Source organism: Daucus carota, chromosome 1 (genome assembly GCF_001625215.2).
Source record: "Daucus carota subsp. sativus chromosome 1, DH1 v3.0, whole genome shotgun sequence".
Taxonomy (NCBI): Eukaryota; Viridiplantae; Streptophyta; class Magnoliopsida; order Apiales; family Apiaceae; genus Daucus; species Daucus carota.
The window spans coordinates 45698128-45720330 of NC_030381.2; the positions used below are offsets into that span (position 1 = coordinate 45698128).

Sequence of the window (22203 nt, forward strand, 5' to 3'; positions counted from 1 at the left end):
AATTAATTATTGATATCATCCATCAATATCATGTTAAGACTATATTCTTCTCCCGTATTTGGATTTGTCGACTCTCACATAGCGGTCTATAACTACCTTTGCTTGCAACAATCTTTATTTTTTTTTTTTAATACTGTATAAACAGCCTTCACTAAGAACGGCACCACCGAATTAGAAATCGAGCAAGAAAACTGTCACCAGTGAGAGGTAAAGTTGTGGTATTGAGAGAGAAGAGGTTGTGTTTAGATGATCTAAAACCCTACAACTTATAGGACTATTTATAGATGCAGAGAGACTTGTGTGCTACTCTTTCTCATAATTAAATAATCTGAAACAAAATCAGATTAAAACTTTAAAGCTACTAATTTCCATAAATAATTTGAAAAAAAATCAGATTCTGAAACTTGCTTCTAATATATCAGAAAATAAAAAAGGTAGTATTTCATAAATAATCTGAAACAAAATCAGATTCTGAACATTGCTTCTAATATATCCGAAACTAAAAAAGGTAGTTCTAATTTTTGATATTTTTCATCCAAAAATACCAGAAAATTAGAAAAATAGAACGGACCGATGTGAGAGGCGCCACCTACACGCCCCTCGCTTCTCCTTTATATAAGTATATTGTCCCATAATTAAATAATCTGAAACAAAATCAAATTAAAACTTTAAAGCTACTAATTTCCATAAATAATATGAAACAAAATCAGATTCTGAAACTTGCTTCTAATATATCTGAAAATAAAAAAGGTAGTATTCCATAAATAATCTGAAACAAAATCAGATTCTGAACATTGCTTCTAATATATCCGAAACTAAAAAAGGTAGTTCTAATTTTTGATATTGTTCATCCAAAAATTCTAGAAAATTAGAAAAATAGAACGGAGCGATGTAAGAGGCGCCACCTACACGCCCCTCGCTTCTCCTTTATATAAGTATATTGATTGTTGTGTGATAGACTTTTCAGTGATGTGAAAGTTGTAAAGTATACCATTAGGTGAAACGCTTTTGTCCTTTTATTCCTGGATTGGAACCAATTTCACTGTGATTAGTGTGATCCAAGCATCTAATCACATTAGTATAATCGTAAATTAGATTACCGTTTAATTTAATTTTCAAAAGAAATATTTATGAGCGAGGAGTTATTTACGAGTAAAATTTAATTTTTCATTATTTATTTGGATAATTTTTTTAATGATTACAACTCGTTGAATATAAAAATAATAATAATAATAATAATAATTAATCATAATAAATTATTGTTTAAAATGGTTAAATACATTTTTTGTAAAATCTAATTCTAAAAACAAAAATAAATAATTGAAAAAAATCAGACTTTTCATCTTCCCTATTTCTATTTTAAAAATCACAAATTAACTTGTAAACTTTTTAAACAATAGCTCAACAGCTTTTACACCCGCCAAAAACACCTGGAATTTCTTGCAATTACATATAAGATTTGCCTCATCTGCCTGATATGATTTTGAATTTGAAAATTAATGTTTAAAGGATTGTTCTTGAGATTTTTTGTATTTTCTAGTATTTTTATATAATAATTAACACAAACTATTTGCATTTCAACTCTAGCAAGGTAAAATATCAGCCTCTCCAAACAAGGAACTGAAGGCATTGTTGCTTTCAACTCAGACAAAAACAAGGACTGGGGCTAAACACCAAAGCTTCGCATCCAACATGCAAAACTTAATACGATAAAACCTCTAGTGATCCACAGGCAAGTAGTTCTGGAACTCCAGAGTTTTTAGTGATATTTTAACCGAAAACAACAGTCAATAATTTGCATGTCATGTTTTGCTAAGCAAGAATGGATCTAAAACACAGTAATTGCCCCCGTGAACATGCTGAATTCGATGGAGTATACCCGAGCTTAGTTTAAATTAGAATTTTTTGGCTTGCTGTATTTACTAAGCCTTGGTAGAGCAATCTTTTAGTGAAGCTGTATTAACTTGCTTGGACAGGTAAGCTTCATAGATCTGTACTACAAGCCGTGGATCTTTTTCAACTAGCTCCTTGTACTCCTCGCTCTTGCTCAACTTGTCCATGTTATCCATTATCAGTGATTGGGATGCATCGAGCAAACTTTTAGCATTATGCTGGTGTGAGAAAGCGAAGTTCACAAGCGAATTTTCCCAATTCAGTTTGGAAATCATGTATTTCTCACAATATGTTTTGAGGTGCTTCACTTGGTACTTTTCAGCCAGCACCAGAAGGTCACAGGCCATCTGCTCATCCAGACATGCTTCCGCAGTGTACATATAGTTCACAAAGGCACGAAGCGCATCATATGATACATCACTGATCTTGATGGTACCACTTAGACTCTCCACCATTTCATTTTCAAGCATAGCCCTAAACACTGGAGATCGGCTGGCCTGTTGACAACAAACATTCAAAAGATGTGAGAATTACTATTATTTTTTCAGGTCAGAGCACAATTCAGATAAGACATACTAAAACTGAAGGCAAACTGCAAAATTACTTCATCTAGGGGAAGTCTAATACATCAAAAAATAAATGTTTGTTTCATAGTATCCGCAACTCAGCTTCTTTCTGCAGAATAGGGTACTACTCCTAAAAACATCTCTGAAAGACATTATATATTGATCTTAATATGCATGCTCCAACTCAAGACATTATCCATTGCTAAGTCCATCGATAGGCCATTATCGTGGTTAGTTTATTAAAAACAAACTGATTTCTTTGGCCTTTGGTTGTATTTTTTTAAAAAAAATAGTTCTCTAGTTAAACTAAAGAACATGAATATCAAGATATGCTTTATTAACCATAAACTAATATCATGTTAATACTAAACTCACTAATTATAGAACTACAAGTATTACTCATACTATACTCTGTATTTGTCAAAATTTTAAACCCAATCACTCTAAATTTCCTTCCATTGATTCGGCCACTGTGTCGGTAGCTCAGCTCACTATTCAGTTGTTTTGTTCTCCATCATTGAGTTGTCTAGTGTAAACTGTGAATTCAAGGTGTGCTTCAGTTTTTGGTCCTAAATTATTCACCCTACTTTGTTAATTGGGGGTTATGTTCATCTGTGAAGAATTAACAAATCATTTCATGGCCTTTGTCTCTTACTCTTTTATAAGTCGTAGTTGTTTGTGGGTTAGGTTGGTATGTTTCTTGCATACATTAAAATTTGAATTGCTTGGCCTGACATTTGATCCAAAATGATGTAACCAAGTGACTCTTGTCCCAATTTTGCAGTGGAACTACTAAGCGCTTGTTTGATTCGTGTAGCAGTATGGGGTTGGAATGAGGAATCAGGTTAGGGTAGTAACGAGTTATGGTATCATTTCTAACATCATATGTTTGGTCGAATGTTGGAATGAATCTGTTTAATTTAAAATAATATTATATCATTGATTAAATTATATTATTTTATCAGATAAAATTTTATAATTTTATAATTATTATTAGTGACATTTATTAGACATAATTTTTTTTTTTGTTATTACTAATATTTTTTCAAAAAATAAAATTAATAATGATACCACTATCTTCTACTCACCTCTCCCCTTGGGTTTCAAAAACTCAAAATGGTATGAGAATAAAAAAAGTTCAACCAAACACCAGGTATGAGTTTGGTTGATTTCATATCCATACCCGATTCCTGATACCACCCAACCAAACGACCCCTAAATGTTGAAATTTCAATTAGATTCACATTTTAAGATTTCCCTTTATGTTAAAGTTCTTTTCTTCGATGGCAGTTATAATCACAAGTATCACAGATGGAGCTACTTACTAATTAGGAAAGGTCCAATAGTGTGCTATATCTTGTTCTATATTTATATTATAGAACAAAAACTAAACTCCCCACTCCAATGGTATTCAATATCTCGTGCTAATATAGAACAATGCTATAGGGTTCTATATTCAAGAACAAAAGATAGATGGAGCTATAATTGCTAAAGTAGAAAGAGTAGGAGAATTGAATAGAAAAGTACTTGAAACTGTGGGGTCTCTGAAAGTTAGTTAAAATTATATTCAAGGTGGGATGTATTTGGAAGTTTAAATTCGAAAAGAGATTTGAAACCAACCACTAGAGACATAGCACCAAAAATGACTTTTTGATGCTAAGTTATAGCAATAGCGCCATCTATTTTAGCACAACTGGACTCTTAGGTATACAACAAATTTACACATTGATAGGGATCTTCCATATTATTTATTATTATTATATAATATTATATATTATTACATGTTTTTATATATTGTTGGACTTATGTTATTATTGGGTTTTATTGTTAGCACATATGTTTTGGGCCTTTAGTTTTAGGGTTTATTACAGGTATACATATACCTGATGGCTGATGGATGTATTATGTTGGTTACGCTTGATTATCTACTTTTCTTGGGAATAATATATAACTCTTGTGATACATCTTGTTTTATATTGTGTCCTACAACACACATATATCTTTGATGTGCAGTTGTATAGCATCTAGTATCTTGAAACTAAATTTCAAGCTAAAACACTAGGCTCACTGTGATCTGAATTTTGCAATTTCTGTCATTTTATAAAATTCAATTATTTTATTCGTCATTTGGTACTCAGTAATGCCTTTGTCAACAGTTAGATAATTCAAATTACAGTGACACAACTATACAACTGCACATCAAAGGAAACTGTGAAATAGTTGTCAGCCTAATACGTAATTAATAGCCTTATTCTAATACCGTGTCAAACTTATTACATTAAGTCAATTTGGTAACTGAGCACCTAAAAGTGAACTTCTAAACTGATCTGCCACTTAATTAATAATACATTACATAACGTGAATAAAGTGCATACTGAGATACAAGGAGAACAAATATTACTAACCAAGAATAACAAATCAAATGTATTCGTTACTGATAATGAACACATAACTCTAAACCTTAATATGCTTACAATACACTATCATCACATACATTAGACTGTGAGAGTGTATCAAAATACTTTAGCTACATTCAGCTTATCCAACCATTTGAACCAGGTCTGACAAGAATTCCTCAAAGGACAAATTCATATTGTAAAAACAGTATTATGGTTGATTAGCGATACAGCAACACTTAACAGAGTATTTATATAGCTTCCAGAAATTCAAAAAATTATAAGCCTACCTCAGAAAGATTGCATCACAAAAAACCTGTATACAGCAAGATTAACCACTTCATGCTTAGATCTTTAAAGCTATGGTAGAAGGCATTGTACAAAATTGCGTTAGAATAATTTCAAAATAGATTGCTGTTTCATTAGGTAGTCACTCAAGACACTTAACAGATCCATCAAAATTCACCACATAATACTATAATATGCTATTGAATATTATTGTGTTCAAAGTTCAACAGGACTCCAAGCACAAAATTGCCTAAAAATCTGAATGATAAAATTCCGGCAAATGGAGGCAAAATTAAACACAGCCCTCATACGTGACAAATAGCTCCTAGAACAGGATCCTGAGAAGCTAAAAAGTATTCAAATTCCAGGCCTTACATGTATATATATACATGTGTTCTGCCACCCCGACTTTGACAATGCAAATACAACATCAAAATAGCAAGCATTGTACACTAATTACCTTTGCATAAAATCATCATATAAGGACGAAGATATACACAAGTTAAAATTTATAATATAGTAAGATTCCCAACACTTAGTAAACATGTATGAGAGCATCACATAAAAGACGACAAACAGATAGCGCATTTAGAACAACCACCTGCAGATATACAATGAAATATAGTATGAAGAGAGTACAAACTAAAAAGTATCAAACAGATTCTCAGGACTTAACACCCCTCTACCCCTGATCTATCCTCAAAACGTAAACTCCTGATCTTTCTGAATTCTACAAAGAGTATCAGCAATCAGTTCATCAAAAATATCAAACCATGAGATTGTAATCCAAGCCAGACTATATACATAAACAAATTAATAAAGCAAGTAATCACTAATACTAAACACGGTTTTACATAGACAGAACCTTGGCTGGACCGATTATTGTCGAGACGAATCAGAATATTTTAAAAGCCGGACTCAATTAGCTTGACTCATCCACATCCATCCCTAAATCTCCTTACCCAAACCCTAAACCACTAAATCACTTATCTCGACAAAACTATCACCAATCAGTCCACCAAACCAACATAACAACAAAAATATTTTCACCAAAACCAATAAAAACACAGATTAAAACAACTCAACAAAAACATACAATCACACAAAAACTCATCTGGGTCAAAATAAATTCACATAAAAACGAAAAAATACGAGAGCCCACATACCAAAACAGCCTTGTGAGCAGGAACAGGCACAGCCTCACCACACCCATCTCCAGAAGCCATCAAAACAACATCGGTAAAACACGGAGTAGCGAACCGATTGCTCAGCTGATGAAGTGGGGCCCAGAATCTCAAAAAGGAGACCTTGGATTTGAGCTCATCGATCTCACGTTTGAGTTCTTCTTCAGTCTCGCTGGCTTCTTCGTAGCATTCGCGACAAGTGCCGGCGTCGCAGCGAGTGTAGTCTTCTTTGCAGGAGACGCATTTCATCGTGGGGTCGTCGTCGGAGTCGTCGGAATCATCGTCGTCGTCGTCGTCATCGGTGACTTGTGGGGGCAGTTGGTGACGGTGGCGCCTCATCACTGTGCGTGCTTTGTTTGGATGATTGCGATTGATTCGGTTTTTAATTGTTTTTGTTTCGGGTCAGGTATAAGTCATCCGTGACTTGTAAGAATGCAACTATGCAAGGTCCAGGTGAAAGTACGAAATACCCCTTCGAGGAAATATATTAATTTTCAAATTATTTTTGCATATTTTTAACAAAAACTTAGAGCATCTCCGGCAGAGTCTTAACATGTTCCCTATATATATAATAAAATATTCATCTTTTAAGGGATTACTACATTTTATTGAATGGGAACTCCAACAACATTCCCTATTTCAAATAACATACTAAAGACTCTGCTGGAGTTGTGTTTTATGTCATATTCCTTATATTAATAGCTTAGGACATCATATAGGGAAGCTGCTGGAGATGCTCTTAAGCAGCTGATTGAATTAACTTTTTTTTTAACAAATGCAATAAGATTTTATTAACCTGATATAATGTAGGCGGGACAAACCCCCAACTGTCGATACAACTGTAAAACAAATAAAACCCTAAACCCTAAAACAAATAACATACTAAAAACAATTACATAATTTGTTTCTTGATTGTTTAACACATACTCCCTCCATTCCAAATTAGATGAGCTCGTTGATTTTGGGCACATAATTTGAAGTCTATTGACCGCGTAGCTACATTGCTTATTTTTAAAATTTTATTTTTGTAAATAAAAATTAATATATGAAATTTTTATTTAAAAAAAATTAATTTTAGAAGTAGACGGTCAATGCACCTTAAATTACGTGCCCAAAGTCAACGAGGTCATCTAATTTGGGGTGGAGGTAGCAGAATTTAAGAAATATTTCAAGTTAAAAATAAAATTAAAGTCATCCAAGCGATCCAAATTGTAGCAACATCTCTAGAAATAGTAACATCACAATTGACCATATCACATAAAAACCATTGTGAATGTTTGGGTAAGGCACTTCTGTCCTTAAAAGTGATAAAAGCTCACTTCCTCTTATTTCATGCCCGTTTGGCAAAATATGAGAAGCACTTAATTTTGGTAAAATATGAGAAGCACTTTAGAGCATCTCCAACCATACAAACCCCTTAGCTAAAATGTGAGTTGGCATTCCAAATATAAAAAATTTAGCCAACCCGTTGAAAAAATTCATACTCCAACCACGTGAACCTGTTGTCTATAATTTTAGCCAACCTCTTATGGATGGTTATATATGTCGAACCTCTACATGTCTGTAAGAAATCTGTAGGATAATTGCACATCATTTATTACAATATTAAATTGATATATTCTATTTTAACAAACTAAAATATTAATAACATTCAATTTTTAAATTATAGCCAACCAATATAGCCAATACCATTGAAGTACAATGTCTTACATGTTCAGCAAATTTTACAGAATGTCTTACAGGTTCAATTTAGCCAACGATTATAATCAACGCTGTTGTTAAAAAAAACAAGCTCAGAAACTACAAAACCTACCTTTTTTTGGGCTCAGCTTCTCTTATTTTGGGTGCTGCTCTTCTGTTAGGTTTAATCCAGAATAAGGCAGTCATCTTTAGTAACTTTCTTGCATTCGTTAATTTTTTCTTTTACCGCATAGTTTAAAATTTTGTATCTATAAAATATTTTATATATTAATAAGAAAAAATCTTATATTATTATAATTTATTTTTTAAAAATAACAAACAATTATATTACAAAATTATGAATCTATACTAGTTTATAAGTTAGGTTATTTGAACACTTATATAACTTATAATAATAGTTTATAAATCCAAATCAACTTTTTACTTCTAATCCATTTCTTATTATTTTGCAATACATGTGTTAATTTCACATTTGTGTTTCCTCTCAAGAAGGGTCATGCATATGATTCTAATAAAGGTAGAATATTTCCTTCAAGTTGTGAGTGCAGCCACAACAAGGTAAACCATGTAGAATGATTATATAACAAGAAACGAGTACTCTGAGGGGTTGTAACCTCATTACATTCTCATCGTCACAACCTTTCTGCTGTTGTGACTGCAGTTTTCATTGTTTCCGTTGTAATCGATGAATTACAGTTCCGATTTAAGTACAAAAAAAATCTGATTTGAATTTAAACTAAACTCATTCCGATTCGTTATCACATTTCTATGACTCACTCAGGTCAATTCAAAAATTAAATTTGGCGTACAATAATTATCTTTTCCAGCACCCTCTCCGTCAATGTCAAAATTATATGACAGTGTCAGTGTCATTCTTTTACAAACATAATTCAATCTTGAATAGTCATTAATATTGACCTCCAATATCAAATGTGATTAACATGTAAGATCATAGAATTTATATAGACAATTTGAGCCACTAAAAATGTAAATCAGATTCAGATATGATTAATCCCAAAAATGGCTACTCCCCGGCAACAAAAACATTTCACAGTCTGCGGCCTGTGGTCCCATTACCACCGGAAAATATGCCACTCTCTGCCGCAACATACGCTCTCTCCCTTCAGCTCGCCACCCCCTGGCACCACCTGACTGCCATCATCGACTCGGAGACAGGCCACCGTGTGTCTTACTTGGAGTTCACCAAGCTCACTAAAAACTTGGCCTTGTATTTAACAAATCAGCTTAAACTCAATAAAGGCCAAAGTGCATTCATCTTATCTCCGAGCTCAAATTTGATTCCAATCCTATATTTCTCGCTCCTCTCTATAGGTGTTATCATATCTCCCGCTAATCCAATCAGCACAGTTTCAGAGATTTCCCGCCAAATTCAGTTGTGCCAACCTGTCATTGCATTCGCCACGTCAGAAACATTTCATAAGCTCCCAACTCTCAAGTACCGAACCATTCTCCTCGACTCTCCTGAATTTGACTTGATGATGCGGGATATTAGTACGAGTAGTAGTAGTAGTAGTAGTTCTGGTTTTAGTGATGTTCGAGTTGAAGTTAGGCAGTCGGATGCTGCTGCAATTATGTACTCATCCGGAACAACTGGACCAATAAAAGGCGTGGTGCTGACTCACCGCAATCTAATTGCCATTACTTCAAGTTATCAGGTGGATACAGTGAGGGACACTCCGTCAGTTGTGATCTATAGTGTTCCATTTTTTCATGTGATTGGATTATTTAACTGTGTAAAGTCAGTGAGTTTGAGTGAGACGCTGGTGGTGATGAAGCGATTTGAGTTGCAGAAGATGTGCAGAGGTGTGCAGGAGTACAAGGCTACGCAGATTCTGGGAGCGCCGCCTGTGGTGGTGGCGATGTCAAAGGATAGTGTGACCGAGAAATTTGATTTCAAGTCGTTGGAGGCTGTGGTATCAGGTGGTGCTCCTTTGGGAAAAGATGTGATTGCTGCTTTTAAAGCGAAATTTCCAGATATAGAATTGTTTCAGGTGTTTACTACTTCTAGATATACTATATGTCACTCTTCATTTTTGTCCTCGTATCCATGTCCTATCAGACATGACAGTTCAGAAATTTCTCATTAAAATAATATACTTCACCTTGCAATATCCCAACAAAACGAAATTAAAGGCCTTCTCGTGAGTTTTGTTTTTTTGAATAAGGCCTTCTCGCAAGTTCTGTGAAGAAAATAAAGTCTATGGATGACTTTTCTATTGTGTTTTAAAAATTTTAGATTAAGAATTTTTCAAAATAAAAATGTGACTCTTGGATCTGCATCCGTGTCCATGTGTAAATATATTGCATGAGGGTGGCAATTTCAGATTAACTTTGTTTCCTCAAACTACTAAATTTTTATCAAAAGAATAAATTTTAATATTTTACCCATTTCATGTCATTTTTGATCAACTAAGTTTCATAGGGTGGCGACCATAGTGATAATTTCAACTAATGTTGCGGGCTACATAACATGTCTATCTTGGTGATTTGATCGGTTTATCCATTGTGAAGCTAATTCTTGATTGTTTTTCAAGCGTTATGGAATGACTGAGACAACTGGAGCCATCTTTCGATCTATAAGCCCTGAAGAGAGTCTGCATTGGGGTTCGGCGGGGAAGCTAACAGCTCACTGTGAAGCAAGAATTGTGGATCCAGAGTCGGGTAATGCTCTGCCTCCTGGCAAGCAAGGGGAGCTATGGATTAGAGGACCCCAAGTGATGAAAGGTAGGGTACTAAAAAAAGTAAAGTATAAATTGGTGACCGAATTTAAACTATTTTTTCATTTTGGAGGCTGAAATTTCAAATTTGTAATAGAATGACCATATATTGTCTTAATTCATCAAAAAGGTTGCTAAGGGCCAATTTTTTGAGAAAAAAGATCAGTTTTTTCTCAGAAAAGTGGTTCTTAACCATTTCTTTAAAACAATAAAATGATGTCTGACCACCTATTTGTAATTTTCAAATTTTGGCCATCAAAATGCAAAAATGGATAAAGTTCAGCCACCACTTTACATTTTACTCTTAATAAAATTATCTTGGCTTCTCGGTGCTTGATTAAAAAATTGGTCTAGCGATGTCTTGCTTTATCTTGATTTTCATTTCCTTGTTTGCAATATATTATTTTGACTTGTTGGAGTCGCTCTTTAAGATTGTGCCAGTTTTGCTGGTTGTCTTGACAAAGTTATATATGGTGGCTTAAATTGTTCAATGGTGATTGTGCAGGTTATATTGGTAATGCACAAGCAACTTCTGAAATGCTGGTTGGTGATGGGTGGTTAAGAACAGGTGATCTTTGTTATATTGACGATGATGGTTTTCTTTTCGTTGTTGACAGACTAAAGGAATTAATCAAGTACAAGGGATACCAGGTACTATTACCACTATATGTTTATGTTTCTCTGTTTCATTAGTTTGCTTGCATTTTTTATTCCTAATAATACTATTATTTTCCAGGTTCCCCCTGCAGAGCTAGAACAGTTGCTTCAGTCGCATCCAGAAATTTTAGATGCTGCAGTCATACCGTACGTTTCAATTTACTCAACTAAAAATAACACTTGGAAATTGGTTTGGTATGCATTAGCAGTCATACAAGCATCGTTTAAGCCTTCCTTGTGAAAAATGTAGTATTTCCAGTTATATTTCATTCTGCAATATTATAGCAACATTACTCATATCAGCTGTTAGCACTAAAGAGAAGCATTTTTAGCTATATTATTTCGCTCCCTATAACTGATGCATTATGCTAAAACTTAGGGAATTTTGACATGGATTGGACTTGAATCTTTGAATTCAACATGTATCAGTAGTAAGTTCTAAAGATAATTTTTGTAGATACCCTGATGAAGTGGCTGGGGAAGTGCCTATGGCTTGCGTGGTAAAGCGTTCTAGTAGGATTGATGAGACGGAGGTGATGGATTTCACTGCAAAACAGGTTTTTGATTTGTTTTCGGCTATTACTAAAACTAGGTGCAGGTTTATCCACACAAAATATCTAGTCATATATATAAATTAGAGTGACAGCAGATTAGTAAGGTGTTTACACAGAACCTGGAAAGGCAGCAGTACTTCTAAGGATTGTCCAGAGACACCTCTCGTCGTTTTGCACCCTCTGTATGTACTAATGATATCTCGGGCTTGTACATTTATACAGTTACCTTCTGAATTGTAGGTTGCACCATACAAGAAAATTAGGCGGGTATGGTTCGTTAGTTCAATCCCCAAAACTGCATCTGGAAAAATACTGAGAAAGGATTTACGTAAGGCTGCTGCTTTAGGATCTCTATCTAGCCTGTAATATAGTTTTATCACTGTGCTACCTCAGCGGTTGCATTATATATGGTTACTTCTAAATTGTACTATTGTCCGTAAACAAGGATATATGATTGTATTTAAGCTATGAAATTCTCTGGAAGTCGTGATTTCAGCCAAAACATTGTTTTCTTAAAAAAATACAGAAGTCGCTACATCAAATACAGAATGTTGTAAATTGTTCAGGTTGCGGATGAGGAAGATAGACCTGATTGACCATTAGATCTGATGAGAATCTGGAGTAGAAATCATGCACACTATACCGTATCCAGTCTTAGCAAGAAATATCTGTGCAATCCTTTTTTCACCTGGAGGCCTTGAACTCAATTAACCTGAAAAACGAGTTAATGAAACATAATTCGGGCTATATAAACTATGGGGCACAACATATGAAATGCATAACTTGCAAGCATAATTCTTTAATTTGTTTCCAAGAAGAGCGGAAAATGCTAGGGAGCTCTCGTTATGTTCTGTCAGTCCAGGAACTCGTCAAGGACAGTAAGTCTGCCATCCCAGCTCGATATGTACATAAAGATCTCGAACCTGTAGTTTCCAGTTCAGTAAAATCACTTCGAGTCCCTGTTCTAGATATGAACACGTTACTTGACGCGGACTCAATAACAGGGACTTGAAGTGGGCGTCAAGTAACATCTTCATAACAATACCAGCGACTTGAAGTGATTTTATTAAACTGGAAACTACAGGTTTTCGAATACATATCAAGCTGGAATGGTAGACTTTCTGTCCTTGACAAGTTCCTGAACTGACGGAACACAACGAGAGCTCCCTAACATTCCCCCTGAAACAAATTAAAGAACTGTTCTTGCAAGTTATGCATTTCATATGTTGTGCCCCATAGTTTATATATCCCTGAGTACATGAAAAATAATTGTACATTTTTCTTAGACTGTCAGTAAACATGTTTTTGTGCAGAAAAGTTGGATTTCACTGGAAAAACGATTTTTTTTCATTGGACAAATGTTAAACAATTTTTTTTTTTTCATAGTACATCTGCTAACATTTTTCTAGCAAAGGAGACGATTTTGTTCTGTTCTGTTTCCTCGGATAGTAACTTCTTAGCTTAAACTTGTAGACCGAGGAGGGTGTGTATTGGGAAGATATCATATGTGATTAGTGTTCGAACAAGTACCTATTTTAAGTCGGATCGGTTCAGATTTTGTAAAACTCAAACTTATTTTTTTTATGTTTCGGTTCGAGTTCAAATATTGAAAATGAATATTCAAATCCAATCTGTCAGATTTTTTTTGGAATTCGGTTCGGGTTCGGGTTTAATACGGATCTTGTAATAATAATTAATTAAAAATAAATAAATTTATATTATTGCAACAATATGATAGGTTACACGTTTTTTTTAATATTAAGAATACAAAAATAGTGGCTAAAAATATCTCCAAGATAATATATATAATGGCTGGCTATTTTCGTTAACTAAATTGATTATGTAAATTTTTTGCTAAGGGAACCAATCATTACTCGAATGGAATTATCTTTATACCGAAACGCTTTATTGGATTGACAAATATAGCTAACCAAACATGATTGCTTATATTTTTTGGCAAGGGGAAAGAGGGTTGGAGTTCCGATCTTTTTACATAAACTTTAAAAGTGACACATGCTAAATGGACGCCACCTAGATAATTTTAGCTAAGGATTTTTAGTGTTGGAGATGCTCTAACAAGGGTTGCATAGATTTGACTTTCCTAAATGTAGGTCAAGCATGCAACTCATATCGTACGTGTGTTTAACTAAAAAAAACACAGTATTTTTTTTGCTAAGTAAAAAAAAAAACAAAAAAAACATAATATTCTATATATTTATGTAGTTCAATATTAGTGTCAAATATATCAAATTTAATTATCAGAGTTATTTAACTTATTAGTTATAATCATTACATTCAATCATTTGATGTATATAAATCATGTATTATTGATATAAAATTATGTAAGATATTAATTTATTTAATAATTTATGATATATCTTTATTATATATATATATAAGGTTACGTTCTGTGGAGTACCCGTTGGCTCAGGTTAAAGAAAAGAGGGGATTTGTATCCTCTTGGTCATAAGAGAATTTGTTATTATGCCTCTTGGAGTGTGGCGGCGGGTTCCTACGTTAATTAAAAAAGAGTATTGAAGTACAAAACCGGATAAAATATAATTTAGTCATCTAAATTTTAAATTTTATTGTTCCACAATATTTGTAAACATTCTGCAACCTGCAAATTATGTTCTCCAACATAAATATTGTAATCAAAACGTACAAGAATTATTCTTATAAATCACATGACACTATATATGTTGTGCAATATAACTAATATGTAGAACAAGAATCTTAATACGTGTTAAAGTTGAAGAATATTATTGATTAATAGATAATTACGTTTAAGATAACTTATAAATGATACATTATATATAAATTTGAAGAATCGAAGATATTATTTTTGATTAAATTAAAAAAGAATTAGGACTCAATGCTCCAATATTTTTGCGTACTGCGTGTATTGTCTGGATCAAAAGCTATGAAATTCTGTTGAAGTCAGTGATTTCAGCCAAAACATTTGTTTTCTTTAAAAAGTACAGATGTCGCTACATCAAATACAGAATGTTGTAAATTGAAGACTTTTGTAAATCTAACATTCTAAGAGATGAGTGAAGTTACTCTCCTTGTTCATTTCATTTCATTGTGAATCATAATAGACCTTAACGTCTCTTTTGTAGAGCTGAATACAGATATGGACCACTTACTGATATGGACCACATGTCCTTTTCGACTAGTACTAGGTGGAGACAAAATATGCTAACTAACCTCCTAGCAGAGACAGCAGTGACAGCTGCTACTGTCCCCTGAATCCCTCTGGGATCAGGTGCACTATTTTAACATAATACAAATACTTAAATAATTAAACTTCTAACTGGACTGGATCCTGAATCAGCTTCTAACTTGGGCCACATTCTCATTGGGCTCTTCAACACTCCCCCTCAAGCTGTGTGTGTTGGAACACAAACGCCCAGCTTGTCAAGTAGAATGTGATGTTGTCCTACTGTGAGGACCTTAGTAAAAACATCAGCAAGTTGCTCTTTAGTAGAAATGTATGTTGGAGTGATTTCATCTGCAACAGCCTTCTCTCTAATGAAATTGCAGTCAATCTCCACATGTTTTGTTTTCTCATGGTGGACAGGGTTAGCTGCAATAGCCAGAGCTGCCTTGTTATCACAGAAGATGGTTGTAGAACCAAGATGACTGAGGCCTAAATCTTTGAGAAGCTGCTTCACCCATAGCACTTCACAGACAGTCATTGCCAAAGATCTATATTCTGCCTCAGCTGTGGATCTTGCAACCACAGATTGTTTTTTAGACTTCCATGCTATAGGAGATTTTCCCAACAAAATGCAAAAGCCAGAAGTTGATCTCCTTGTGTTGGGGCAGCCTGCCCAATCACTGTCACAATAGGCCTTTAATTCTGCTGCAGGACCAGATGCCAATAGAATTCCTTGGTTTCTTGATCCAGCTAAGTACCTGAGCACTCTTTTTGCTGCTTGAAAATGCACAGAGGTTGGTGAATGCATAAACTGGCTAAGAACATGGACAGTAAAGGCAATATCTGGTCTAGTTATAGTAAGGTAGATCAATTTACCTATGAGCTTCTGATAGATGTCAGGATTAGGAAGAAGGTCCCCTGCTGTAGTGGTTAACTTCACATGGGTATCCATAGGAAGTTTTAGAGGCTTACAGTTTGCCATTTTATACTCTTCCAGAATATCATTGACATATTTCTTTTGTGACATAAAGATCCCTTGATCACTTCTGTCAAACTCAATTCCCAAAAAATACCTGAGCTCTCCCAAGTCTTTCATCTTGAACTGTGAGCTGAGAAACTTCTTTGTATCATTGATTATCCCCATGTTGTTACCAGTGAGCAAAAGATCATCCACATAAGCTAAGACTGCTATGAACTTGCCATTAAACTGCTTAGTGAATAATGTAGAGTCAGCCTTTGATTGAGTGAATCCATCTTTCTTCAAAGCTGCACTCAGCTTGTCAAACCAGAGCCTGGGTGATTGTTTGAGGCCATATAGAGTTTTTAGAAGCCTACACACCTTGGTCTGTAATTTAGAATTATCCATATACTCCCCCTGGCCTGCAGTTCTGAATCTGAATCCTGCACCTTCATAGCCTGGTGGAAATTTCATATAAACCACATCTTGTAGTTCTCCATGTAAGAACGCATTCTTTACATCCATCTGGTGGGTATACCATCCTTGGCTAGAGGCAACAGCCAACAATGATCTGACTGTTGTTAGCTTTGCTACAGGGGCAAAGGTCTGGTCATAATCAATGCCATATTTTTGCCTGTTCCCAAGTATCACAAGTCTTGACTTGTATCTGAGACTTTCTCTCTGAGGGTCATACTTGGTTGTATATAACCATTTGCACCCAATGGCTACCTTTCCTGCTGGTAAGTCAGTTATTTCCCAAGTATGGTTGCTTTCAAGGGCTTCCAACTCTTCATTCATTGCTTGCAGCCAATGACTATGCTGAGCTGCTTCTTTGAAATTCTTTGGATCTGGCATTCTTGAAACACTGTTCATGAAGCAAGAAAACTGAGGGCTTACTTCAGTTTCAGTTGATTTTCTAACATAATTTGAACTCATCTGATAGTCATTGTGCCAAGATGGTTTTTTATGTTCTCTGGTTGACCTTCTAACAGGGGGTTGTTCTGGTGGATTCTGTTCCTGCTCACCCTCTTCTTCTGTTGTATTTACTTCCACATCATTGTTGTTTGTTGGATTTGTGTCTTCACACTCCATCCATGTATTCCTGTTGCTTCCTTCTCCCTGATGTATGATTCCAGATTCCCCCTCAGAAGTTGTTTTGAACACTTGATAAGGGTAGATTGTTTCATAGAATTTCACATCCCTTGTTACAAAGGTTACACCTGTGAGCAAATTGTGCATTCTATACCCTTTCTGTGAGGAGGAGTATCCAGTGAACACACAAGGCACCCCCCTTGGCTGGAATTTATCTTTACTTCTGCTTGGATTGTAGGCAAAAGCAAGGCACCCAAATGCTTTCAAGTGTCCATATTCAGGTTGTTTCTTGTACATCAATTCATATGGTGTCTTGCCCTTTATTACCATGCTGGGAAGTCTGTTAATAATATGTGTAGCAGCAAGAATGCAGTCTCCCCAGAACTGAAGTGGAAGACCAGCCTGAAATCTCAAGGCCCTTGCCATTTCCAAGATGTTCCTGTGCTTTCTTTCTACCCTTCCATTTTGCTGTGGCCTATCAACACAGGAGGTCTGATGCAAGATACCCAAAGCACCAAAGAAAGCCCTGCATTTGTAGTCATCAAACTCCAAAGCATTATCAGACCTTATGACTTTAACTTGTTTGTCAAATCGATTGCCTGCCATTTTTACAAAACTTTGAATGGCATTTAGAGCATCAGATTTGAGTTTAAGTAGATGTACCCATGTAACTCTTGAGTAGTCATCCACAAATGTGAGGAAATATCTGAATTTCCCCCTATACTTCACCTTATAAGGCCCCCATGTGTCAATATGCACCAACTCAAACAAGTCACCAGCTCTTGATTCACTTTTACTAAAAGGGAGTTTAGTAAATTTTGCCAGAGGGCAAGCCAAACAAACATCTTGACTATCTTCTTTGACTCCAATTTTCTTAATCATCCTTAATTTTCTCATAGGTGCATGACCTAGCCTTTGGTGCCATAAGGTCTCTTTACTGACTTTTGGCACATCCTTAATCACCATTGGTATCTTTTCTCCAGTATTCACAGACATGGCCACCTTACCAGATAGATTTTTCTTAGACTCATAATTATTACTAAGAGTCTGAGCTTTAATTTCCCTCAGGGTTTTCTGAATTGGTTCATTGATCAAATAGTATAAGCCATTCTCACCTCTGCCTATACCCTTAACTTCATTAGAATTCTTATCCTGAATAATGCAATAATCAGCATGGAATACTACATTACAGTTCTCATCACAGCATAACTTGTTGACTGATAGCAAGTTATGTTTAAATGATGGAACACATAAAACCTTTTTTAGCTCCATGTTATTATTCAGCTTCACATTTCCACTGTGTGTTATCAGAGATGTTTCCCCCGTAGGTAAATTAATTTTAGGTGTGTTTTGACTCTCACCTACATCTCTTAAAATTTCATACATCCCTGTCATATGATCAGAGGCTCCTGAATCTATAATCCACTCCTTATTTTTTATTGAATCAACAAAATGACAGGAGACCATACCTGCATACAGACCATCAATTTCCTCATCTGTATCCCCTCCTCTTGAAGTGGTTGGGAGCAGTTTCAGCAGCTGCTCCAGTTGTTGAGAAGTGATGGTTGTACCAGTACTGGTTACAGATCTGTTATCATGGTGGATTTGGCCTTGAACATTGGCTGCAATCCTTTGTCCATTGTTTTGCCTGCCTTTGTTCCACCTTTGTTGGTTGTTGTTACCAGTCCCCCTTCCCTTCTGTCTTTGAGGAGGCTCACTTGTTGGTTTAGCTTTAGCATGCCATGCTGGGTATCCCACCACAGTCCAGCATTTCTCAGTGTTGTGACCTGCCTTGCCACAAGCACCACATTGGACAGACAAGGCTGTTTGGACATTTGTTGGTGCTCTTGACTTGCTGTACATTGCAAGTCCATCTGACTCTTCTTTAGACTGCCCAAGAACCTCCCTCTGTGCTTCTTCTTGTTCTAAATAGCTACAAGCCACTTCAACAGACGGCAGAGTACTCATCATGAGTATTTGGCTTCTCTGAGCTCCATATATTTCATCCAAACCATTAAGGAACTGAAAAAGCTTCTGCTCCTCTCTTTGTTGATTTAAGACTGTAATAAGCCTTGTGATGTCTGTGGTAACAGCTGTGACATCTGGGAGTGTGACTAAAGACTCCAGTTCCTCCCATAATGCCCTCATTTGAGTGTAGAACTCACTAACAGGTCTACCACTTTGCTTTGTTTCATACAGCTCCTTGTTAAGCTTGTATTTTCTGGAACCATTTGTAAGGGCAAATCTTTGTTCAAGATGGTTCCAGATGTGGTAGGCACTGTTTACAAACATGATTGATTTTTTAATGGACTCAGAAACAGACCCTAATATCCATGATATGATCATGTTGTTACAAGTGTCCCAAGCTTCACTCTTAACTACATCTGTTACATCCTTAGTTAAAGTACCCTTTACAAACCCCAGTTTCCTCTTAGATGAGAGAGCAATCTCCATTGACCTCTTCCAAGATCTGTAATTCGAAGATCCTTGGAGTTTTTCGATGGTCATGAAGTTATTCCCATCAGAGGGATGAAGATAAAGAGGGCTCAATACATCTATTGTTGTTGCCTGGGAACCTGACCCACCTACAGCTGCCATCTCACTTCTCAGGAGCTATAGATACAGCTTTAAGAAGTGAAAAAAAACGCACACAAAGTAAGGCTAATACTAATTATAGAGACACCAGGTGGTAACCTCGCTCTGATACCATGAAGACTTTTGTAAATCTAACATTCTAAGAGATGAGTGAAGTTACTCTCCTTGTTCATTTCATTTCATTGTGAATCATAATAGACCTTAACGTCTCTTTTGTAGAGCTGAATACAGATATGGACCACTTACTGATATGGACCACATGTCCTTTTCGACTAGTACTAGGTGGAGACAAAATATGCTAACTAACCTCCTAGCAGAGACAGCAGTGACAGCTGCTACTGTCCCCTGAATCCCTCTGGGATCAGGTGCACTATTTTAACATAATACAAATACTTAAATAATTAAACTTCTAACTGGACTGGATCCTGAATCAGCTTCTAACTTGGGCCACATTCTCATTGGGCTCTTCAACATAAATTGTTCAGGTTGCGGATGAGGAAGATAGACCTGTGATTAACCATTAGATGATTAGATCCCGATGAGAATCTGGAGTAGAAATGAACGAATCATGCACACTATTGACTATACCTTATCCAGTCTTAGCAAGAACTATCTGTCATGGATCATCATAATAACCTGCATGAAGCCTTATCATGACTCCCAAAGTTGATGCACCAGAGACGAATTCCTTGTCAGAATCTGAAATACAATATAACTCATTGCTATAGCCATACAATACTTTGTTTATCAAACATGTAAATCACTCCAACCATACATGTTAACAATAAGTATGATATTGCTTTGCTAAGAATCCAGTGTTTCATGGTCTTACTAAGCATATAGATACCAAGTATGACTACATAAGAGAGTGTGCGGAAAATTAAAGAAGTTGAGCTGACATATGTCAAGACTAATGACCAAGTACTGGACTTTGAAGTGCAAAAAACTAGAAGATGAAGTTTTTGAAATTAACATTTTAGGTTTATATTTTAGGTCTAATTAGATTTTCCAGCAAGCTTCCGAGCAAATACTCCCCGAACAAACTCCATATAGCAATCCTTTTTCCACCTGGAGGCCTTGAATTTCATTAACATGAAAAACGAGTTTATGAAACATAATCCGGGCTATATAAACTATGGGGCACAACATGCGAAATGCATAACTTGCAAGAATAATTCCTTAATTTGTTTCCAGGAACAGCGGAAAATGCTAGGAAGCTCTCCTTATGTTCTTATATTAATATATTCTTATATTCTTCTAAAGAGTAATGCTGCCTCTGGCATTTTTTTAAAGCTTGACATTCTTATATTCTTATAAGAATATACATGACCATTGTCTTAAAAAATCCTTCATTTTTCTAAAGCTTGACATTCTAATATTCTTATATTCTTATATTCTCATATCAATTCTGTAAAACAATTACAGAGGAACTTTTAAGACAATGGTCATTGTACAGGGACAGATGGTGTGATCTTCTTCTTTCTTGCTCCTCTCATTTCGAAATGTCTACCTCTTTCACTCAGATCCTTGCTACTGCTGACCTGCTGAATTTGTACTGTTTATACTTATAATGGACTTTCACATGGAGAGGCCTAGCAAAGTGTCAAGAGGTCCCATGCAGCCATGCAAACATAACTCATAAGTAAAAAGCCGATGCGAATGTGACCTGAAAAAGTATGCTTTAAGTTGGTGCTGGTGAAATAGTACGACACTGTGGCCATGTTTGTTTCACGGGTGCTCGACTTTATTTCAAGTTTCTAGTTTGCCTTCTAGTCTTATGATCCGGATAGGCTCATCTACTACGAATAAGGCCATACGACGGCCTAGAATCTCATTTTTGATTTTTTATATAATAATTTTGTGATCATTTTTGTGCATCGCAGTTGAAGCCTGAAGGATTTTTGTATAATATGTGACATTAGTAGAACAGTTAGATGCACAACTTATACTTGTCATGAACTTGAAATTCAAGCCATCATGGCTGCCCATATTTTCACTTTCAATAATTTATATGATAATTTTGGTGAAAATTCATTTGAGACTTCTCTGTGATATGCGGTCTTAAGTGGAACAAGTGTATCAGAGACAGAGAGAAGGCCTTAACTGGACTTGATAAAGGGAAAACTTTATAAATTACTTTTATCGTTGAAATGTATATGTCAGGTTCATGCATTAGCTTCTGGTTGTAAGGAATGGATGTACTAAATCCCCTCTGGAAGATAAGATGGATAACTTTTGTATGATAAAGACAAGTACACTACATCCATGGGAAAGTGATCCAAGACCTCCCCATATCAATTATGAAGCAGAAGAGGTTCAGTTGTCGACCTTTATTTTTGCTGTGATCTGTCATTTTCAGTAACTGATCACTCGGATACATTCAGATAATTCAGTTTGTCGAGCACTTAATTGATAGAG

General features: G+C 35.5%; 2 protein-coding genes across 3 annotated transcripts; one reads left to right on the forward strand and one right to left on the reverse strand.

Annotated features, from left to right (window-relative positions):
- Nucleotides 1-1607: 1607 nt before the first annotated feature.
- On the reverse strand, nucleotides 1608-6756 carry LOC108205375 (BTB/POZ domain-containing protein At4g08455). The gene is made up of 2 exons (XM_017375320.2): nucleotides 6310-6756; nucleotides 1608-2390 (listed from the first exon to the last, which is right to left on the reverse strand). The coding sequence occupies exons 1-2, from the start codon at nucleotides 6664-6666 to the stop codon at nucleotides 1923-1925; spliced, it is 825 nt and encodes a 274-aa protein (XP_017230809.1). The 5' UTR covers nucleotides 6667-6756; the 3' UTR covers nucleotides 1608-1922.
- Nucleotides 6757-9015: 2259 nt separating this feature from the next.
- Nucleotides 9016-12460, forward strand: LOC108223363 (4-coumarate--CoA ligase-like 9). Of its 2 annotated transcripts, none has more exons than XM_017397573.2 (6): nucleotides 9016-10040; nucleotides 10584-10773; nucleotides 11272-11417; nucleotides 11503-11570; nucleotides 11881-11980; nucleotides 12218-12460. In XM_017397573.2, the coding sequence occupies exons 1-6, from the start codon at nucleotides 9033-9035 to the stop codon at nucleotides 12341-12343; spliced, it is 1638 nt and encodes a 545-aa protein (XP_017253062.1). In that variant the 5' UTR covers nucleotides 9016-9032; the 3' UTR covers nucleotides 12344-12460. The 2 variants fall into 2 exon arrangements, with proteins under 2 accessions (XP_017253062.1, XP_063941762.1); XM_064085692.1 differs by having other exon boundaries at nucleotides 11881-11956.
- The last annotated feature ends 9743 nt before the right edge of the window (nucleotides 12461-22203 follow it).

Excerpts from the sequence above, each read along its gene's own strand:
- LOC108205375 (XM_017375320.2), bottom strand. The coding sequence starts at position 6,666 with ATGAGGCGCCACCGTCACCAACTGCCCCCACAAGTCACCGATGACGAC. Across the intron at positions 2,391-6,309 it reads CTGCTCACAAGGCTGTTTTG|GCCAGCCGATCTCCAGTGTT; the intron begins GTATGTGGGCTC and ends TGTTGTCAACAG.
- LOC108223363 (XM_017397573.2), top strand. The coding sequence starts at position 9,033 with ATGATTAATCCCAAAAATGGCTACTCCCCGGCAACAAAAACATTTCAC. Across the intron at positions 11,418-11,502 it reads TCAAGTACAAGGGATACCAG|GTTCCCCCTGCAGAGCTAGA; the intron begins GTACTATTACCA and ends ATTATTTTCCAG. Across the intron at positions 11,981-12,217 it reads TGGATTTCACTGCAAAACAG|GTTGCACCATACAAGAAAAT; the intron begins GTTTTTGATTTG and ends TCTGAATTGTAG.